The 18839-nt window shown below is 50.4% G+C and overlaps 7 protein-coding genes across 7 annotated transcripts, besides 2 other annotated features; 4 read left to right on the top strand and 3 right to left on the bottom strand.

Annotated features, from left to right (window-relative positions):
• The first annotated feature begins 582 nt into the window (after positions 1 to 582).
• Positions 583 to 612: a microsatellite.
• Positions 583 to 613: a microsatellite.
• Positions 614 to 2616: 2003 nt separating this feature from the next.
• On the bottom strand, positions 2617 to 5840 carry NFIA_036120 (uncharacterized protein; the record flags this gene model as incomplete). The annotated part of the gene is made up of 6 exons (XM_001265936.1): positions 2617 to 2830; positions 2933 to 3399; positions 3536 to 4210; positions 4302 to 5545; positions 5622 to 5670; positions 5727 to 5840. The coding sequence occupies 6 exons, from the start codon at positions 5838 to 5840 to the stop codon at positions 2617 to 2619; spliced, it is 2763 nt and encodes a 920-aa protein (XP_001265937.1).
• Positions 5841 to 6186: 346 nt separating this feature from the next.
• Positions 6187 to 6532, top strand: NFIA_036130 (uncharacterized protein; the record flags this gene model as incomplete). Its single annotated transcript, XM_001265937.1, has 2 exons — positions 6187 to 6300; positions 6377 to 6532. The coding sequence occupies 2 exons, from the start codon at positions 6187 to 6189 to the stop codon at positions 6530 to 6532; spliced, it is 270 nt and encodes an 89-aa protein (XP_001265938.1).
• Positions 6533 to 7871: 1339 nt separating this feature from the next.
• On the bottom strand, positions 7872 to 8570 carry NFIA_036140 (uncharacterized protein; the record flags this gene model as incomplete). The annotated part of the gene is made up of 2 exons (XM_001265938.1): positions 7872 to 8048; positions 8310 to 8570. The coding sequence occupies 2 exons, from the start codon at positions 8568 to 8570 to the stop codon at positions 7872 to 7874; spliced, it is 438 nt and encodes a 145-aa protein (XP_001265939.1).
• Positions 8571 to 9209: 639 nt separating this feature from the next.
• NFIA_036150 (uncharacterized protein) lies at positions 9210 to 9996 on the top strand (the record flags this gene model as incomplete). Its single annotated transcript, XM_001265939.1, has 2 exons — positions 9210 to 9556; positions 9669 to 9996. The coding sequence occupies 2 exons, from the start codon at positions 9210 to 9212 to the stop codon at positions 9994 to 9996; spliced, it is 675 nt and encodes a 224-aa protein (XP_001265940.1).
• A 2516-nt stretch (positions 9997 to 12512) lies between these two features.
• NFIA_036160 (uncharacterized protein) lies at positions 12513 to 14008 on the top strand (the record flags this gene model as incomplete). Its single annotated transcript, XM_001265940.1, has 4 exons — positions 12513 to 13135; positions 13648 to 13774; positions 13836 to 13881; positions 13929 to 14008. The coding sequence occupies 4 exons, from the start codon at positions 12513 to 12515 to the stop codon at positions 14006 to 14008; spliced, it is 876 nt and encodes a 291-aa protein (XP_001265941.1).
• Positions 14009 to 14178: 170 nt separating this feature from the next.
• NFIA_036170 (uncharacterized protein) lies at positions 14179 to 15205 on the bottom strand (the record flags this gene model as incomplete). Its single annotated transcript, XM_001265941.1, has 2 exons — positions 14179 to 14729; positions 14782 to 15205. 2 exons carry the CDS (start codon positions 15203 to 15205, stop codon positions 14179 to 14181), a joined length of 975 nt encoding a protein of 324 aa, XP_001265942.1.
• Positions 15206 to 16584: 1379 nt separating this feature from the next.
• Positions 16585 to 18822, top strand: NFIA_036180 (Hsp70 family protein; the record flags this gene model as incomplete). The annotated part of the gene is made up of 10 exons (XM_001265942.1): positions 16585 to 16639; positions 16696 to 17300; positions 17355 to 17399; positions 17453 to 17522; positions 17578 to 17833; positions 17891 to 17996; positions 18048 to 18154; positions 18206 to 18359; positions 18422 to 18557; positions 18611 to 18822. The coding sequence occupies 10 exons, from the start codon at positions 16585 to 16587 to the stop codon at positions 18820 to 18822; spliced, it is 1746 nt and encodes a 581-aa protein (XP_001265943.1).
• Between the last annotated feature and the right edge of the window lie 17 nt (positions 18823 to 18839).

Genomic DNA, 18839 nt, shown 5'->3' on the forward strand with positions numbered 1-18839 from the left:
TAGCGATATTTCGAATTATATCACGGCAGGCCTGCTGGAGCTCAGGGTCTGCCGGGCTACTTCACACCCGCACAAGTACATCTGTTCCCGCTGCCTTAGAACCGTGTGCGTGGATGTGTGCCCATGGCTTCTCATCCTGGGCATAGGTTTGGTTAGGATTATTGGGTTGATCTGGGTGACACTTACAATAGACACCTTGGAGAAGGCAACTATGCAAATCACCGAACATTGCATATCCACGTTGACATTTGCATTCATTCCTCGTTGGAAACACAGGTATAGGGCGTTGGCGCTAGGGGTAGTACTCATGATTCTAGAACAGGTATATGTGTCGTTTGTTTTGCACCGCGGGATTCGGTACGATCGCCCTGTACTTCTGGGTTTCATGCTTTCAACGCTGTTTATAGATCGCGCATTTTTATTCTCATTATGGTCAAGACGTTTGAGTCCTTGAAATGGGCACCTGGACCTGGTTTTGAACCAAATAGTGACCAAAGCTGGAGTTACCTGGTATCAATTGTGTTCAATAAACGACCGTTTACCCCTAGACCTTTGCATTCCGAAGTTTAACCCACAGTTTGGTTGATTTGATTTGATTCGATTTGATTTGATTACTATTTAACGTCACTCAGCGGATCACGTGGCACGCGTGACCTGCGGCCTCCCAAGGGGCATCCGGACGTGCTACCTAAGCAAAGACTTTTAATAAAATGAGTACATGCTTGAAGCAACAAAGCTAGACACTATATATTAGAGAAGAGCGGAAGAAGCACTAGGCGCTACCCTAGCCTGGACTTCTAGAGGTGAGGAGCCTGCTTTGGCTACCTTCAGTTGAGCGGAGGTGCCTTCCCTGTTTAACCAGGTAGAGGTGTAGACTGTTATACTATTTAGTGCTTAGGCAGGCCTAGTTTAGGCATATATCCTTGAAGAAGGATGAATCTTGCATAATGTAGCTAAACTCTTCAGCCCTAGCAGCTGTACCTAGTAGCTAGTTAATTATTCTTAACAGGCTGCCTCTCTTGCATTTCTATCTATATTCTAGGCTACTATACTACCTCCCCCCCTTTCCTTCTTAGGGGTGGCAGCTCTCCCAGGCATTAAGTACTACTATATTAGTAAGATTAATAGCAGGCTCCTACATAGGGTATTTATAATCTACCTATTTAACTAGGTATTCTATATAGTGGCCTTACCTAATTCACTTCTTATATTCCTCTAAGATCTCTTTAACTATGCATTTAGCTTTACTATCTATAAGCTTTAGGGGTAGCTAGTAATTATTATTTAACTAGCTTAGAAAAAAGGGTTATTTACAGTAGGCTATAGAATGCTAATATAAAATATATTATATGTACCTAGTGATATATCTAGTTAGTAAGTATATAATGCCTCCGCATACGTAATGCCTCTATATGAGCATATTGGGACTATCTGAATGCTTGTTGATGGGCAACTACATTGTGAATTTGATCTAGGAGCTTGGCTGGCTCGCCTGCGCTTTAACGATCCAGGTGATACGATGGGTCATTTACCCAGAAATGACAGAGAGTCTGCAGTTCGGAAATGGAAAGGGGTGACATTGCTAAGGAGGGAGGCACAAGGTTTCCCCGTGATGAAACTGCCATCGGATGATGAATTAGGACGAAGAGAGATTGAAGAACCTATGGTTTGAAATGGGGCGAGCTCTACTATGTTCCAGCATCAGCCGTCAAACACGTTAAAGATCAAACTTAATCAAAAGTCGGACATTGTGGACCTGTTATGATGATATATAGTACTCGTGGAAAGACTAGTACTGGGATACTATTGCAGTGGACATGACATATTCTCTTGGGAGGTAGTGATACTGACAAGAATAAGAGCTGCAGGTCTAGCCGCAAATTTGATCCAACCCCTCCTTGACGCCTAAGACCGAGCAGCTAAAGGAGCAAAAAAAAACCACATATAAGCGCCTCGATGAAGTGTCACACATCCTGCCTCACTCTCAATTTTATCCCTCTATTCTATAATCCGTGTATCGATAATTAGTTGAATACATGAGATATACTTATCTGCTGTATCAACCAACTAAACTATCCCAATAAAATGGAAATTCCGAACCAGGTTCTACAGTATGAGACTACCTTCTCTTCACAATGTTCCTAAAACGCGGGGTTGGGTTCAGCACTTTCAGACTTAGCTCAAGAGAAGTCTCCAAGATGGAATCAGTGGAATCAGGCCATTAGTGTCTTCTTCTCTCCCAAAGCTGTGAAGCAGGACCAAACTACGCCCAAGGGCAACTCGCAATCCGAAGGGAAGGATCAGGGCGACAACGCGACAGTAGTCGAGGTTGCTAATAGCTAAGAAAACACGTGGAAATAGTTGCTCAAGTTGCAGTCAATGAAGTCAATACTCATGAATAGCACTGTTGAAGTTATTTTGGAAGACAATATATATACAGTCTGCTGAAAAGGATATCTGGTAGACATATGGACTCATCCAAACATGCAATCGATTCGATTTGGCCGCTTGGCGATAACAAAACGTATCCACAGAACAATCAAGCACATTCCACCTTGACCTCGCATTATCATGAACCGTGAGCTGCCCTAGGATAGGGCGAACGTCGGCCGCGGTCTACCAGTGGTTGTCACATGAATAGACATAGTTGATAGTAATCAGACAGCCGTCTTCCCTGTGGAACGAGCCACACCTTTTACAGCCGCCAATGTTGCGGATGTTCTGGTAGTCATTCCACATGTCGTTACCACTGATACTGCAGTGGGCATCGCCCTGGATGAACACACCGCAGCTGCGAGTCTGATCGCCCCAGCAGTTGCCGGACTCGTTCCTAGAGGCATAGATCAGCATTGTCATTGAGTGTACAAGGGATAATAAGATCTTTGCATGCCAATGGAGCAATGACTGGTGACAAACGAGCAGGGTCACTCACGCAGACGTAGCAAAGTAAAAGGGGTCGTCGTATCGCTGCAGGGTATTGACGGCCTGGTCACACCACTTCACAAAATCGGGGGTCGTGCACATTGTCGAGCCCTCGCAGTCATAAGCAGTGGGGTCTGGCTCAAAAGCGTTGGTTAAGGGATTATAACCTTGCGCCTGAACGACGAATTTGCTCGTGTCGAAAGTGGAAGTCCCCAGGGGTAACGTCCACTTGTAAGTGTAGCCGGTGATATCCAGGGTGATGGTGCTGACTACCTCGCACGACCATGGAGGCGCCGTGGAGCCTTCAGGAAGTACACCGCTATACTTGTAGAGTGTAGTGCCTTCGACCATGTAGTGGGTGCAGACATAACTGTCAACTTTAAAGTTGACACTCCAGCCTGGATCAGTATCGAACTCACAGCCCACTGAGTCCCAGAGATAGAGGCGGACAAATGAATAAGGTACCAGAATGTCCGCCTGGATAGTGGTCGAAGTGGTTGAAGGAGAGGAGTCGTAGTTAATAACAGTCTTCCCACCAGGTAAAGATCCCGGTATTCACAGTAACTGTATTCGAAGCTGACCCTAGACTGCCGCCTCCACCTACTGCACTTACATGAAACATGTAGCTAGTTCCGGATGCAAGACCGCCAATCGTGATCATCGTCATTGAGCTTAGAACACTTGCAACAACACTATCACCTGAATACACATGGTAACCAAGAGCATTCGAGGCCGCGTTCCAGGATAATTTAGCAGAACTATAGTCTGAAGTCACAACGAATAATCCAGACACCGCTCCTGCGGCGCCTCCAGAGGTCCAGGATGCTGCATCTGTATTCAATGGTGAGCCACCACTGATTGCGTCCATCATGCTTTGGACGTATGAATCCGCGGGCAGAGTGTCGTATGGATTGGGCAAGCTGTCGTCTGTAAGTTGAAGGAAGCCCACCCCGCGCTCCTTCGCTAAATTAGCTACCTCACTAACCGCGGATTCGGGCACATTGTAGACAATATGCCAGAGTTTCCGCGGGTCATTCGGGGTCCAACCGTTAGGTGTGTAGAAGTTAATGTAGGAATCGCAGTTGAGCTCAAAGGTCAGTAGGCTATCCATGGTATCCTCGAAGCAAGATGCTATAGGCAACCCGGGGTTCAGGACCGTAAATGCACCGGGGTGAGCACGTTTTGTATAGGCGTCGATATACTTATACAGATCCGCATAATCATTGTTGTCACCACATTCGGGCCAGCCCTCGTCAAAAATGATACCAACGATATTATCGCCGTAAAGCTTGACCACATATCAACATCTTCCTCGATCTGCGCAGTCCAATCTGCCAAATCACCCGAGCCCAGCCGTGTTTGGAATTCTGGTCACTCACGCCCAGGTATCCAGTTCGTACATAGCCGAGCACTGTTTTACCCGCAGCTGAAGCACGCTGGATCACACTCTGCCAGTTCAAGTCAAGAGCCGAATCTGGGCCGTTCACGACGTTGGCAACTAAGATGGGCATCTTCTTCACATCATACGCAATCAGCCAATTCCACGCAGCCGGGTCACCAAGCGGGTTGATGTACGATGCGACAGCGATCTGTTGCCCTTGACCAGGCGCAGTCGACGAATTCCCGGTTGGGTCCGCGCCGACAGCAGTCATGGTGGCTGTGAGTGTGGTGGTAAGCGCGTCCTGCGCGTCGCAAGACGTGACGGTCAAGCAGGCAGTTGAGCAGGCGAATTGAGGGGCAAATGTCTGGACCTCGCACTCAACGCCGCATTGGGTCGCTGTCTGCGCTTGACACACCGTGGCGGTAGGACCCCCCTGGAGCGATGCGGCGGGGATCACATTGTTGGTCGTAATGGCCCCGTTGGTGAAGTAAAGCCACGACAAGGCAAAGGCCCCGACAGCCAGCCCGTGGAGATGAGATGCGCTGATCGCCGGATTCAGCCGGTCAGCCTGAGTGAGTGCCCACTGCACGACAGTTTTGACACCTGCCACATTGGTCCATGGAAACCCTCCCTGATTCATGAGCAGCCAGTCGGGATATCCATCCCGGCCGATGCCGTCGGCTAGGATGTTTTCGGCGCCGCAGATGACGCTGGCCATGTCCAGCGAAGGAGCCCGGAGGGAGGATGAAGGAAAGAAATCGGCGCCTACATCGCAGTTGCTGTTGTCCGAGCCGGACAGCAGCGCCTGGAGATGCGCTGCCACCGTCGAGTCCAACTCGATGCCCACATCTCCCGCACTCGCGCCGTTCCCGGCACTCGCAAAGGTGGTAGTCGTGGCTGGCAGTCCAGTCGCCCTGTCCTGCTCTGGAGGTTGCGTGATGGTCTGCGCTGGCTGGCCGTCGTCCATGATGAAGACGATGGCGGTAGCGGTCTCCATGTTGAATGAGTCCTCCAGCTGCTCCGGGGGAATCTTGATGGGCACCGGGATTACCTTGTCTGACTGGTAGACTTTTGCGATTATGAAGCCGATAACTGCGATCGCGCCAGCCCCTAGATAAGCCAAAACGCGCGGCTCTAGTGCGGGGGAGTTCAGACTGCGGGATTGGAGAGTCCAGCCAGGGCCCTCAAGGACGTCCAGGACCTCTTGGTAGCACTTTGAGTCAATTTCCGCCGGCGCAGTCGCTATCCATGGTGGATTTCAGGCTGGTCTGCATATCCAGAGACAGGAATGCTAAGATTCTATTCTCAGCCGGGTCACCCACCGCAGTAATTTCAATCACGGACCCGGTGAGGACGGGTGTGGGGACCTAGAGAGCGTCAGATGCTTGTGGAGAGAAAGTAGTGGGAAGCCGTAAAGACATACTCCATCCGTGGTGTACTGGCTCAGGTCACCCACGGGAAAATACTCATCATCCGCATGAGCAAGTATAGAGAAGAGGAAACCGAGAGACAATAACAGGAGCATCGGGGGCGCCATTGTGTCCCGAGGAAAGGAAAATGGGTGTAGTCCCGAAACTCGAGCGAGATGCTGTAGAGTGTGTATTGACTACTCTATATATCCTTTGATCCTCAATTGTACAGAAATGGGGCTCAGAGGCGAGGCTCCGCACATTCCTTAGCTCCGGCGAACTGCTAATCTCAGACAAGTGTACTGTACTTTGGCAGTTGACAGAGGGCCGAGGATACAGTCTGAATTGTGGAAATAAAAGTCAGGCCAGTGGGGGTCACCAGGCTCGCAATAGTACACACACATCAGAGTCTGATGCGCGTCCCAGAGATTCCCAGGACGCAGGCGGACTCGTGCCCACAGCATCCATGGGATCATGCGCCTGCAGTATAGAAGACCAGTTGGACTCGTCGTCTGGGGATCCCGGCAGCGTCGCGACGTGATCAATGGGGACTGCGTGGTCGGCCAGCCGTTTGTCGACGGCAGAGATGTAAGGTCATCATGGCTCGGTGACCATGCCGTGCTATGGGGCCCAAAAGGTTGCTGATCCACTGCACTGGATTCAGGCTGTTCCTCCCCATTACCCGTTACCAATGGCACCAGTGGCGCCCTCTCTGGCTCCGCGGGGTCATCGCGCTGAGAATTACGTTGCAGCGATTTCACTTGCTGCCCGGGTTCACTCCGTCTCCATGCCTGACCCGGTGCGCCATCGACGGTGGTAGAAGAGGATGAGGCGGAGGAAGAACCGTTGACAGGCTGCCGGCCGGCGGGCTTGGAGATGCTATAATGGCACGAGGTCCCTGCGTTCTCGCAGCGCCTACATTTGGCCGAATCGCTGAGAGAGACTCGTACACACCGCAGTTTCTGGGCGCGACATCTGTCACAGGCAGCACGGCGGGCCAGTCGCATATGAGCGGGATCCAGCTGGGACGCCTCCATTGATGTCCTTGCTCGAGATGGAGAATGATTGTGCTCGTGTCGGTCTCGTCCATGCCGTGCGGGAACATTAATACGTCGGTGTCCTACTAGTTCAGCTTACTTAATCCGTGTAGCTATAACTAATGGCTCGAGTTATTGCATCCAGACTGACTTCTCCGAGAGTGGCGTGTTCTTTCTTCCGGCGCGAGAGGCGGCATCCCCTCGTGGTGGCTTTCTGGCGTCCAATGCGAGTCATATTCTGCCCCAGATGCTGCTTATCGACGCAGATAGCCAACGGCCCGTGCACGCAGGATACTACCCAGATCCTGCTCTTTGCCGCAGTCAGCCTAGATATGGGCCCATGAGGTCGTGTTCAACGAATCATGCGAGACACAGGCCGGGTAGGCTGATCAGGCTCACTCAAGGTGATGTATGCTCCAGCCATCACCACCTCACTATATTGCACCTACGCTAATCACCACCTCTTTCAAGCGGCATCACCCCCGTCACCCACAAGGGCATCCACCCGGGTATTGACCGCGTTCAAGCCACACGCCGGCCGGCTAGTAGTTGGGTGGGTGACCACCAGCGAATCCCGGCTGTTGTATGTTTTTGTTTTTCTGCCCATTTTGATCTTTGCTTCTCTTTGCGGTCCCTCGCCTTTTGTGTCGATCATCATTATCCATGTCAGTGGCCAGGGTTGTCAAGGCCGCTGCGTTTTTCAAGCAGAGCGCTTGACACATACTTGGCCTGGCTGTTTCCCAGGGCAGCTACGCGTTGGTGAAACGGCTCCTTGATGCAGGCGCCAACATACACGCTTACGGCAAGCCATTGGAACAAAACCGAAAAAACCGTCTGTAGGTGTTTTATGTAGACCGGTCAGAGTTCCGCCTAACTAAAATTACCTTTCCATACCATTTGGCATTTTTACTATGTAGGGATTCAAATCGTTATAAGTAGGGATTCGAATCATTCAATATCCCTACTATATGACATGAGACACGTTTGGTGTGAGTTACTAATCGCCTTTTCATGTCTCCTTCATACCTAGCATTTCCTATGGAGAGTCGATTTTCGTATCAGTTTAGCAGTCAAGTCGGAATAGTCAATCCTACTGCTCCCTAGCAACTAGCAAGTCTCTCCCTAATCATGATACAACGCCCCCTCAGCCGTTTGGCCTTTGACAGTTCCCTTGCAAGACATCTCGCCCTTGGAGCCAACCTTGCCAGATCCACCAAATTGTCTCACTGAGTCGCTGATGATGTCCACAATATCCTGGGCGCCGATGTGGAAGTCAACATTCCCATTCTTACCCTTGCCCTGCACGCCGAAAGCGCACGTCCCATACTGCACAAGCTGGTGTTGGGACCCAATTGCATTCTCGACCTCCCAGTTGCAATACTCTTCACAATCTGCATGCAGTCCGACACAGTTGGGGATGCGTCACTGGTCTGGTCAACGAATGTGGAGCTGCCGCAATCGTCAGGCGCTAGATAAATAACACACGGGTAGTTCAGGGCACTGGTGTCTGGAGTGTTTGCCATGGTCCCATGCACGGTAGGCGGTTTCTGCGCTACATACCGGCAAGCGGATCATCCCTGGCGTGGTTAACAGCTTGGTCAGTACAATGAAGCTCGGTCCAGTTCCCCGTCCTATCTCCGACTTGCCAAGGGTCCTCATTATTTTAGTGGCCGTTTTCCAAGTGGCCCAGTTTTCCACAAGGATCCCACCACGCGTGGGAGGATCATTGTATTGCTGGAGATCTGTGGCCCAGTCAGCAGTGCCGCCCATGTTGAGTCCCTTGTACAGGGATTTGCGCGATGCTTTGGTTGCAGGGCTCATGTAGGCAACCCATTGGCTTTTGTACTTTCCTGCCTACAATGGAACGTCGACAGCCTATACCCACTCCGCTTTTTTATTCGGACGACAAACTTAGTGTTGGACTTCCGACTATCCGTCCATGGTTCGAATTGAGGATCGGAGATAGTACCAGGTTTGAGAAATAAAGTACTAACAGTGCCAAGCCTGTTGGCAATATGAGTCTACTCTAGACAGGATTAGGTTGTGTCAACCAAAAAGTCCGCTAGACTACAGGAAGTATGAACACCGGTGCTATTACAGTCCGTTTCGGTACTTTTCTACATATTTGCGTTGATCAAAACGATCAGGACGCCACCAGAAATGCCAAGGCCTCTCAAGAGGTTAAAATCAACCTCCTACTCATCTTGTCTGAAGGCCCTCTATCCTTGAATCATAACTCTCAGAGTTGAGGCTTGACTGCATGCACGATGTAACTGTTCCTGCATTCTGGCAAGTTCGCTAAAGTCAAAGGAGGGTATGAAGTGACATTTAGTATCATTAAGCCACATGCAGGGGCCCAGACACCACGAACATCTTAAGGAACCATCCTCGCCGCTTCCTCTAAATTCCGGCCCCGTCAACTTGTTCCTCTTGCATAACCCCATCACCACTACAACTAAGATGGGCTTGATTACTCGGGGCTGGCTTATTTTGGCTCTCTGTCTAGGCTTTGCTTACAGTCAGGCCCCTATTACGCCAGGGGTCACGGAAGTAGACTTGATCTTTCCGCGCAATGAGAGCTATTCCCCCTCGCCAGTCACTCCGATCATTTTCGCCATCCAAAACCCGAGCCTCCTGTCAAGCCTCAACCCAGAGATTACTTATTATATTGAGCAGCAAAATGTCAACACCAATGTAAGCGTCTCTAGCTCTGGCTCTATCCGACTCTCGAGGATCAATTATACGACAAGTGACCCTTACTACCTCTATTGGAGCACCGGCAATTTGGACATTGAGGGGACCTTCGTGTTAGCCTGGGAGCTCCAGATGAACAACTGCTCTCACTCTCCGCAAAGCGACGCATTGACTTTTGGATATTTTGGTTCACACCGCCATCAGTTGTACTACTCCACCAAGAAGTGGCGCTTCCTCGCTGGACTTTGTCGCCGCAACCGAGGATGATGCCTGCGACAAATCCCAAGCCCAGGCCGTACAAGTCCCGGATCTTTTGGAGGTGCCGCCTACACGAACCTGGGGCGCACCTTCCTGTGCAGCAACTGTGGGTCCGTCGCCGACTCCCAATCCTTGCAAGGTCAAGATCGATTCCACAGCTGCCGCAAGTATTTCCGCGGCCTTGGCCTCCAGTGCTTGTGCCAACCCGGTCCGCACGGGGCTGAGCTGCCCAACCCCACCCTCTAAGAGTGCGGCCTCTTGGCGCAATCACCCATCGGAGGGCCCTGGCTATTAGTCATTGGAATGCTGTTCTCTTACTGTCTCGCATCATGAGATGCGTTTTCTTAGTGAGACATGTTACTTTTTCTCTTGCACGGACTGTTCAATCCGTTGTAGCGCTAGTCCTTGGTAAATCTCCGTAATAGGATAATAATCTGCTATACTCCGTCTCGTATGACGCACTAGGAGCTACCTATTCCGTAGGCACATATTTAGTACCCCGTAGTTCTTAGCCGAACTAAGACTGACCCGATGTCAGCCTGAAGAGGCCTTTACCCGGCGGGCAGATCCAGCAGGAGTCAGACGTACATGGCACATGAGCATGCTCCCAATATCCTTTTCACAATGCCAAGGAGGCTATTGTTAACACCGCCCTTGCACCGCGACCAACTATTACATCCCCATGAGCCGTGTCCAATCCGGAGTCCTGCACCTTGACCGACTATACTTGCACAGACACCATCGGAATCAAGGTACCAAGCTCGTTGATCCCACGCGCAACTGAGTCCGATTTGGCCCTGCTCGTCACAACCTATGAGTCTACCATCGGTACAAACTTAGGTGGCCAACTTGTCAGAACCTCCATATGTGGCGTGTATTTCAAGTCAGAATCAGTCCCTGTCCTTAATGGTGATATCGGCATTGACGACGAAGATCTGCTGTCAGAGGGTGTTGACCCGCGAGCGCATGTGTGCACCGAGCGCGGCCAAAACTCAGCTACTACGGATCTGGTGGGTGTGTTGGACCCTACCTTCCCACTGCTGGGAGCAATCAGGCCTCGACAACAGGAGATGACTCTGGTACTAGGCCAACAGAGACAGGGGACCAGAATGCGATTAGTTAAGGGGCTGTGATCGCGCCTTGACGCCATGGGTGGTAGATCAGCTGATAGTAAACATAGAGGATGCAACTTATTCCAGTGCGTTTATTTAAGGTAGTCTATCCTTGAAATGCTGGTGAGATGTGCCAGCATTACCTATCTAAAAGTTGATGGAAATAGTCCACTCTGCGACAGGGATCAGTCCTGCCATGGCTTGGATGCTAGAGCTAGACTTACTACAGCTGTTTATGGCATTATTAACTTCCACAATTAGCTGACCTTGATCCCACTGCTAGGGAGGAGGGACGTATAGAGCCTTGTACTGGCTTGTATTATGCCTATTTTTGGTAAAAGGTATGATGGCAGAAGAGATGCTGGTGTCTGTACTACTGATAGGCAGCCTCTGCAGCTCGTTCCAAGAAGAGTCTCATCTAGTTCACCATGAGCAGTCAATCAAGATAACCGCATAGATCATTACTCACTTCTACGGTCTTCCGTGGCATTCACCGGGATGATCTGGGTGGTCATGAAATGTCGATTTGCCTCGATCTTTTCATCGAAAACGACAACGGGACCTTGGAAAAGGAGATCCCGTACGTGTCCACCCCTGCTATTTATCTTGTTACTTTTGATATTTCTCTTTACTGACAGCGAATGGAATAATCTGCTCCCCAAAAGTCCAAATGACATCTATAGCAGTGTGGTGGGGGTCAAGCTGGACCCCAAAACGGCCGTGCTCAGTGGCTATCGTCTCGAAAATGATGGTAAACTCCGGTATTCGGAGCTGCCGTTGGGCGAGCATTTCGTGAACGGCAATGGAATTATCAAGAGATAGAAACATGGCCACTTCAATGAACTGCCGAAAATATCTGCCTTGACGATGACTGGTGGTTGCACGCAGACCTCCTGCAGTATAACCTGAAGGGTCATTACAACGACATTTTTCTTGAATTGTCAAATATATGCACTTTGGGATGGAAAATTCGTCATGGATGACCCGTAAATCCATATATTCTCTCTCCCTAGAATTCCGAGTACCATGCATTCTAATGCAAATTGCGATGGAAGTGCTGGACTTTTTGACTTGCGAGGCCGTATCATGCGCTTTCTGGAGGATGTACCAGGTCTCAGCTATGTTGTCACTGGAATCTATGAGGCGGCGGGTGACAAGGTGAAATGAAAAAGTTGATCATATCATGTTCTGCGGTTACTGACCATTTTGCAGGACGAGGCTAAGCGCGCCGTGGCAGAGTGTATCTATTCTGCTCTTGCCACCACCGGCGCAATCATTAGCTTTTCTCCCACTGGGCCGATCGGAGCATCCCTTGAATCGGTGGTTGGTATGATGTTGGGATGGGGGGCCAGGACTGCCATTGGCTATTCTATAAAAGACCCAAAGTTGCGACACTAAGTAATGGCCATCTCGACATTCCAGTTCCTTATGGCAGGGCTTTCTGTCGTCCTGGCATTGCCCATGAAAACGTTTGTTGCTGGTCTCACTGAAATCGCGATAGAGGGCACCGGCACCCTTGAGGAGGGATGGATAGAGAGATGGCTGGAAGCCGCAATCTCCCAGGGAGATGAAGGGTTAGCCAAGTACGGGGCAAAAGTAGTTGGAAAGCCGAGGTGAAAATGTATGCCACTAATCCCCACCTTGACTATTCGGAAGCACAGGATCATTAGCAAAATTAGTGGTCTTATTAGAGATGATAATGGCGCAGGGAAAATTGAATGAGGAAATTCAAGTAGATATTACACGCTTATTTGGGGATGATGACAACGACAGAGCGAATCCTCTCCATGACATAGCATTGCGCCTTAAACGAGCAATCATAACGGTATCGAACAAGGCATTGCAGGACGGGGCAGCGGAAGTCAACAACGCAGTGCAGGGCGTAACACAAGATGCAGCACAGACAGCAATGCAAGAGCAGGAAGCAATACAGGAAGCAGCGCAGGAGCTAGGCCAGGAGGCCGCTCAGGAGGTCACGCAGCAGGCAGGAGGGGGTTTAGCACTGCAGACGGTTGAGCAGCTAGTCCAGTATGTGGTGGTGAGAAACTCAGTAGAGAAGATCTGGATGGCGGCAATGGAACCAGCCGCCTATGGAGGAGAAGGACCAGACGCAGTGGTGATGTTCCTGAAAGTGATGTTGGACATCAAAACGGCGCGACATACAGCATCACAGTACATGAAAGATGAAACTCATTCTGAAGTGAAAGCAGTGGAGGATGCGAAAGACACCGCGCGGAAGCCATTCCCAGGGTCAGCCGAGGACGCAGCATCAAAAGCCAGGGTGGCAGCAGCAGAGATTACAGAGGCAGTACGGCGGCTTAAGTAGGTAGCACAGGTGCTAGAAGATATGGCAGTCCTGAATGCAGGAGGGCACGTTGGTGTAGCAATGCAGAAGGTAGTGCAGGATGCATCCCAGGTAATCAAGGCGGAAGCAGCCGAGAGAGCACGAGACGCGACACATGATATCAAAGAAGCAGTGCGCAAGGCGGTACAGAATATCAAGGAGGAAAGGAGGTTCAGAAGGCGGTCTAGGATGCAGCACCGAAAATTGAGCAAACGGCAAAAGAGAAAGTACAGCAGGCTGCATACCGTATGGCCTGGCGGGAGGAAAGGCGAGGAGGATCGCCGAATATTGATGATGTCCAAAGGGCAGCGCAGGGTGCAGTACCAGGGGCAGTGCAAGGCGTATCACGGTCGATTTCGACTGTAGCAGATGCGGCAGTGGACAAGGCACCACAAGAGTTAGAGGCCGGCAGGAGGTCCAGAAACTAGTACGGAAGGCGGCACAGGGTGCAGTGGAGGTTGCCGTGCCAAAGATTTGCAAGACAATGCAGGACAGTGTGGCAGATGCAGCTGAAGCTGCAGATGACCTCCAAGTTGAATGATATGGTCGCGGTGTATATACCGGGGAAGAGGCCGGAGTGGGAGATTGAGGATGTGGAGGGAATGGATCCCTCGCTGGTATGCTGGCCTCTGCCCTTACTTGGCGATGCTGTCGTTGGATATTTCTGACTTGGCATAGGCTGCGATTATTGGGGTGCTTCTGGCTGCTACGCTGTACCAGAGCAGTATGTCGCTGTCTTAATGCTTAGCGGGTTGTACTAATGTTCATTAGGTGTTAAAGGAAAGCCACCCGAGTCCTTTGGCGAAGGAGATTCTGCGGTTGGTACAAGTGAGAAGGCTTCTTTGATCTGATCAGTAGATGTGATGATGTTGAGCTTCCTCACAGCTAGTCACTATGAAAAGTAATATCCATACGTAAAAAAGCTACGAACAGCATCCAGTTGGAACAACTAATATGTTGACTCATGTAAACAACGTAAAAAGACAGAAAGGCAATACAAAAAAGACCGTTCCTGCATTTGTCAAGTTGAGACAGGTTCTTCCACTATTACCACCCCCTTTCCTACCATCCTATCAATATCGAATTGAAGGTCCAGTCCTCCCCGGCGGTATAGAAGGGGTTGAATAACGACCAGGACAGCTTTACCATCCACCCTAGGGTCATTTGCCTCCACGAAGTGGAAGTGGTGCAAGTACAGCGTCTCCAGATGCCAATGGAAGTGGTCCACCTTGTCGAGACCGCGGATCTCCCACAGTGACCTGTCGGCCCAGCATGTGGTTGCCAGTTCAGCTATACGGCAATAGATGTCAATCATGATTTCGCTCCGTCGATCAGCTTCTTTCGGGCTGGAGAGTTTACGCAACATGAGCCGCATCGGACCGTCAAGAATATTGGAAACGAGTCGTTCAACCGCGGATCTTCTTGCTTGTTTGCTCCTCTCTCCCAAGACTAGTGCTCCCGGGCCCACTATTGAAGTCTGGCTGCCCAATTTTGCCTCTTCGTTTAACGGAACGATTGAGTTTGCAAGGCGAACCGTGTCACTTCGCCATACTTCGGCCTGGCCTTCATCAACTAGGTGCATTACGGTCAGCCAGTTTGCTCTGCAGAAGGTGAGAGACCGTACCTGTTCGGAACATGTGATACATGTTCTGTAGTTTTGTCGGAAGCGAGGTGTCTGGTTTGCCCGCGGTGCTGGTCATTTCTTCCTGCTCATAAAAGTCAAAGTAGAGAAAGGGCTTCATGAAGACATCTTCAAAGAGATGCTTGTTCCAGAGTGCTTGAGCAAAGACCTGAAGGACGCTCTTTTGAATATTGGCTGGAAAACGTTTCATCAAAGACTCCCAATCTTCCTGCTTACAGTATCCATCTAGCGCAGCGATGATGCTCTGCTTCTCACTTGCTGACAGCCTTGCATCGACAGTTTTGACATCTCCGATGGCATAGTCAGTTGTCCAAAACAATAACTCCCGTTTAACGCGCTCACAAGACTTTTCGATGACTGCATCATTGGCGCCTATATAAAGCGCCCGCGTTGCTTCTTTATCCATGGACAGAGATATTGCGAGATACCTCTCTTGGAGCCTCAGGTTTTCAGTTCTTAGATCCCTTATCTGCAGGGCCAAGTCGTAAACCGGTGGTCGCTGGTCGTCTTCGGATTCGCTGCCTGGATGTGCGTCCTCTCCGGGGGATTTCCTCATCTCGCGGTGATCATCACATGGGGAAATGTCTTTTCTCTTCAGTGGAGGAGATGGATGTGCCTTCTGGTTTAAGCCAGGATTGTTAGCAGAGAGTCAGACGAGAGGATGCGAATAGCAAGCGCGGTAATCTGACATACATCAACAGCTGCCTCATCTGCGCCATCAGTGGCTGACAGTGTTACAGCTACTGTCCCCGTCACCTCTGAGGTCAAAGAGCCTTCCGGTCGGACTGGTGAATCTCCTGTAGCGCTTTCCTGTAATCAAGCAACAAGCGTAAGCCTCCACGCCCTGAAGAAGATTGTCTGGTCAAGTCCAACAGAATGCCGGCACAGGGATCCTTCTTACCTCAACAGTAGCCATCTTCCGTGCAATCCGCTGGCTCCTTCTTTTTGCCATAGGAGTCAATTCTTGCTGAGACGATCAGGGAAGGGCAAAAGGTGAAGATTTATAACGGTTGTTAACCTGCAAGAGTAGTGTAGGAAATTATCGAGAGTAAAGAACTAAAGACGAGAATAGAGAGGACGGCTGATCAGATGTCAAAGAAACAGGGGAAGTGAGAGCAGAGAAGAGCAGATTCTTTGTCTGAAAAAGTTTCGCTTCCGGACGTCTTGAGACATCTCGACTGGGTGGCTTGGAACGGCTGAAGAAGTTCTTTGTCGCTGCGAAACCATCTTCCCGATTCTTTTTCCCGACTTACAAAGAAAAATCCACCCCACCCGTGGTTTCCTCGCTTTGCTTCGATCATGATTCACTTTCTTTGTCAATGGATGGGTTGCAGTTCAGCGAGGTCTCGGGGTATCTAACACAACCTCAAGACCTTGTTGGAGTTTTCTTGGCAGTGATTTGACACCTTGCTGAACTGCATGCCATCAATGAAAAAAATAAAAGAAAAAAAGGAAAAAAAAGGAGGCCGTCTCGGTGTGTCTCACAAGTCTCAAAGACTCAATGACATGATTGAGTTTTCTTGGAAGGATCAAGCCTGACTGTGAGTTTGTGTTGACTTCAATACGAAGACTCTGACATTCTGTCTCGGACATCAGGTGTTGCCAGGTCCGGACTCTCTTCGCCAGCTTGAGGTAGTATGGATTCCTTGGAGCAATTTCTTCTGTCTGGTCGTTATAATAGCTTCAAGTGTTACCTCCTAGATGTCGTTGAAAACCAGAATTCCATATCGACATCAGAGAGATTGCCATCCAGCTTGTCACAGTCTATTTGCGCACCTATTTACAATGAATCCAAAAGGCAAACTCGTTGTCGGTGTCGACTACGGCACCACCTTCACAGGTATACTATTCTCAGCTCAGAAAATATGCTTGATCTGATCTAATCACGCAAAATAGGCGTCAGCTATGCGTTTCTAGGGGAAACTTCTCTGCCGATTATCAAGCTTGTCCGCTCCTGGCCCGCTCCATATGGACATGTCCATTGCACCAAAGTCCCATCCAGGATAGCGTATCCTCAAGGCAATTGTGCGATTCAGAAACACAGTTGGGGATTCCGAATTGAACACGGGGTACCCGCCTTTTCCTGGACCAAGTTACTCTTGGATTCAGGTGTGGATATAACCGAGTTCAGTGACAGAGCTTTGGAGGCGGCAACCGCAATGGGAATCATGAAGTTACCTCACGGAAAGATTGCCATCCAGGTTGTCACAGAGTTTCTGCGGGAGGTCTATGTGCACATCTGCCGAGAGCTGGAGAAAGTCCTTGCCGAGCTTTGTCCTCCTCTTCGTCTTCGCGATGTGCATATGGAATTCTGGTTTACAACGCCAGCAGTCTGGTCGGATCAGATTCAGTTTGAATACAAGGAGGCTGCTATTCGTGCAGGCTTTGGACCAAGTGATGACAGGCCGGACGATACCATCTACATGCTTTGCGAGCCCGAAGCCGCCGCACTTGCCACTTTCAAGACAATGCCACTATGTGGACCCGGAATGCAGATCAAGGTGCGCAGTCCGATCTTCAACGCAAAAGAGCCCTGGCTAACCCTGACCGTTTAGCCAGGTGATGGGGTATTGATATGCGACTGTGGAGGCGGCACCGTGGTGAGTCAAACGCTCAAAGTTGGAACTACTGGGGCGCGGCTGACATGACCTAGGACGTGACAAGTTATCTGATCTCGGAGGTCTCTCCCAAGTTGTCGTTCGATGAACTAACTTCGGCCGTTGGTAAGTCCCCTTCCCTTAGGCCCATTGGATGGATGACGGCGCTGAAAGTGAACAGGTGGTATGTGCGGCGCCACAGCCATCGACCGCAATTTCTACCTTCTTATGTCCGAGAGGTTTGGGGCGGCGTTCAAGGACTTGCCGCTTAGACAAAAGGGCCCAGACAGCGAATTCATGGGCTACTTTCAGACCATTAAGGAGGAATTTTGCTGTTCAGCTGTGGACAGGGTCTATCGACTTCACCTGGCCATGGCCCTCAACAACCCCAACCCCACGTTCTTTGACGCAGTAAATCGAGCCGTTTTGCTTTCCAGGTATGCAATTTCCAGAGTTGACGACCTAGCTGGAGAGGGGCTGACTGCTTGTGGCAGCAATGACCTCCGTGGAATATTCGATCCGGTGCTCCGCCAGATTACGCAACTAATATACCGCCAGATTGAAAGCGCCAACCAGGAGATCGGCCGCTTTATCATCAATGTACAGCCCCTGTTATTCGAATAAAGGGCCCCAGAGCTGATTGAAATCCAGAAAATTGTGTTAGTCGGCGGCTTTAGCCAGTCACCATACCTACGGGAACGGATCTCGGAAACCTTTGCCGTCGATGGCAAGCTGGCCATACTCACTCCAGCAGACCCGTATGTGTCAGCAATGGTCTCCCACTGGCAAGGAAGCTAACCGCATCACAGGCAAGCAATGGTCATGCGCGGCGCAGCGATTCGGGGACTCGGAGTGCCTCAGCCCACCACGAGAAAATGCCGAAGCCATTACGGCTTCGAGCGTTCTCTTTCGGTCGAGGGTACAGGGACGGTCACTGGATTTGCCTCCTGGGTCCTTGCCAAGGTGAGTTCTAGCATCTGTCCGCGAGATGCTACGTGATGCCAACTGTTTCTTACATTGCGAAGGGGGAGAGGTATGCCCGGAATCACACGGCAACGCAAGACTTGGTTGTTACCCATCGCGCAGGGGATTCATTGATAAAGATCAGTACCCTCTACGGGTGTAATGATGCGAACGCCCCACAACGAGTTGATCACCCAGGTGGGTTATTGTTCCTAAGTGAAAGCGTTGGGTTTATCATTGATACAATCTAGGTGTTTATCTCATCGCACAGCTCATGTGTGACTTTGCAAGTGTCGACCTTGCTCAGTTCCCGCAGTTTCGAACGGGCACGCAAGTGGAGTATCTGTTGGGATATTCCATTGAGGTCACTTTTGGCGCCCGGGGTGACCTCAAGTGCAAGGCTATCTGTCAGGGTCGAACAGTCGGAGAAACTACCGTCCACTTTGCCCGAGAGCAATGGTAGGGATCTCTGTCAACGGT

The sequence above is a fragment of the Aspergillus fischeri genome, genomic scaffold, assembly GCF_000149645.3.
Source record: "Aspergillus fischeri NRRL 181 1099437636247 genomic scaffold, whole genome shotgun sequence".
Taxonomy (NCBI): Eukaryota; Fungi; Ascomycota; class Eurotiomycetes; order Eurotiales; family Aspergillaceae; genus Aspergillus; species Aspergillus fischeri.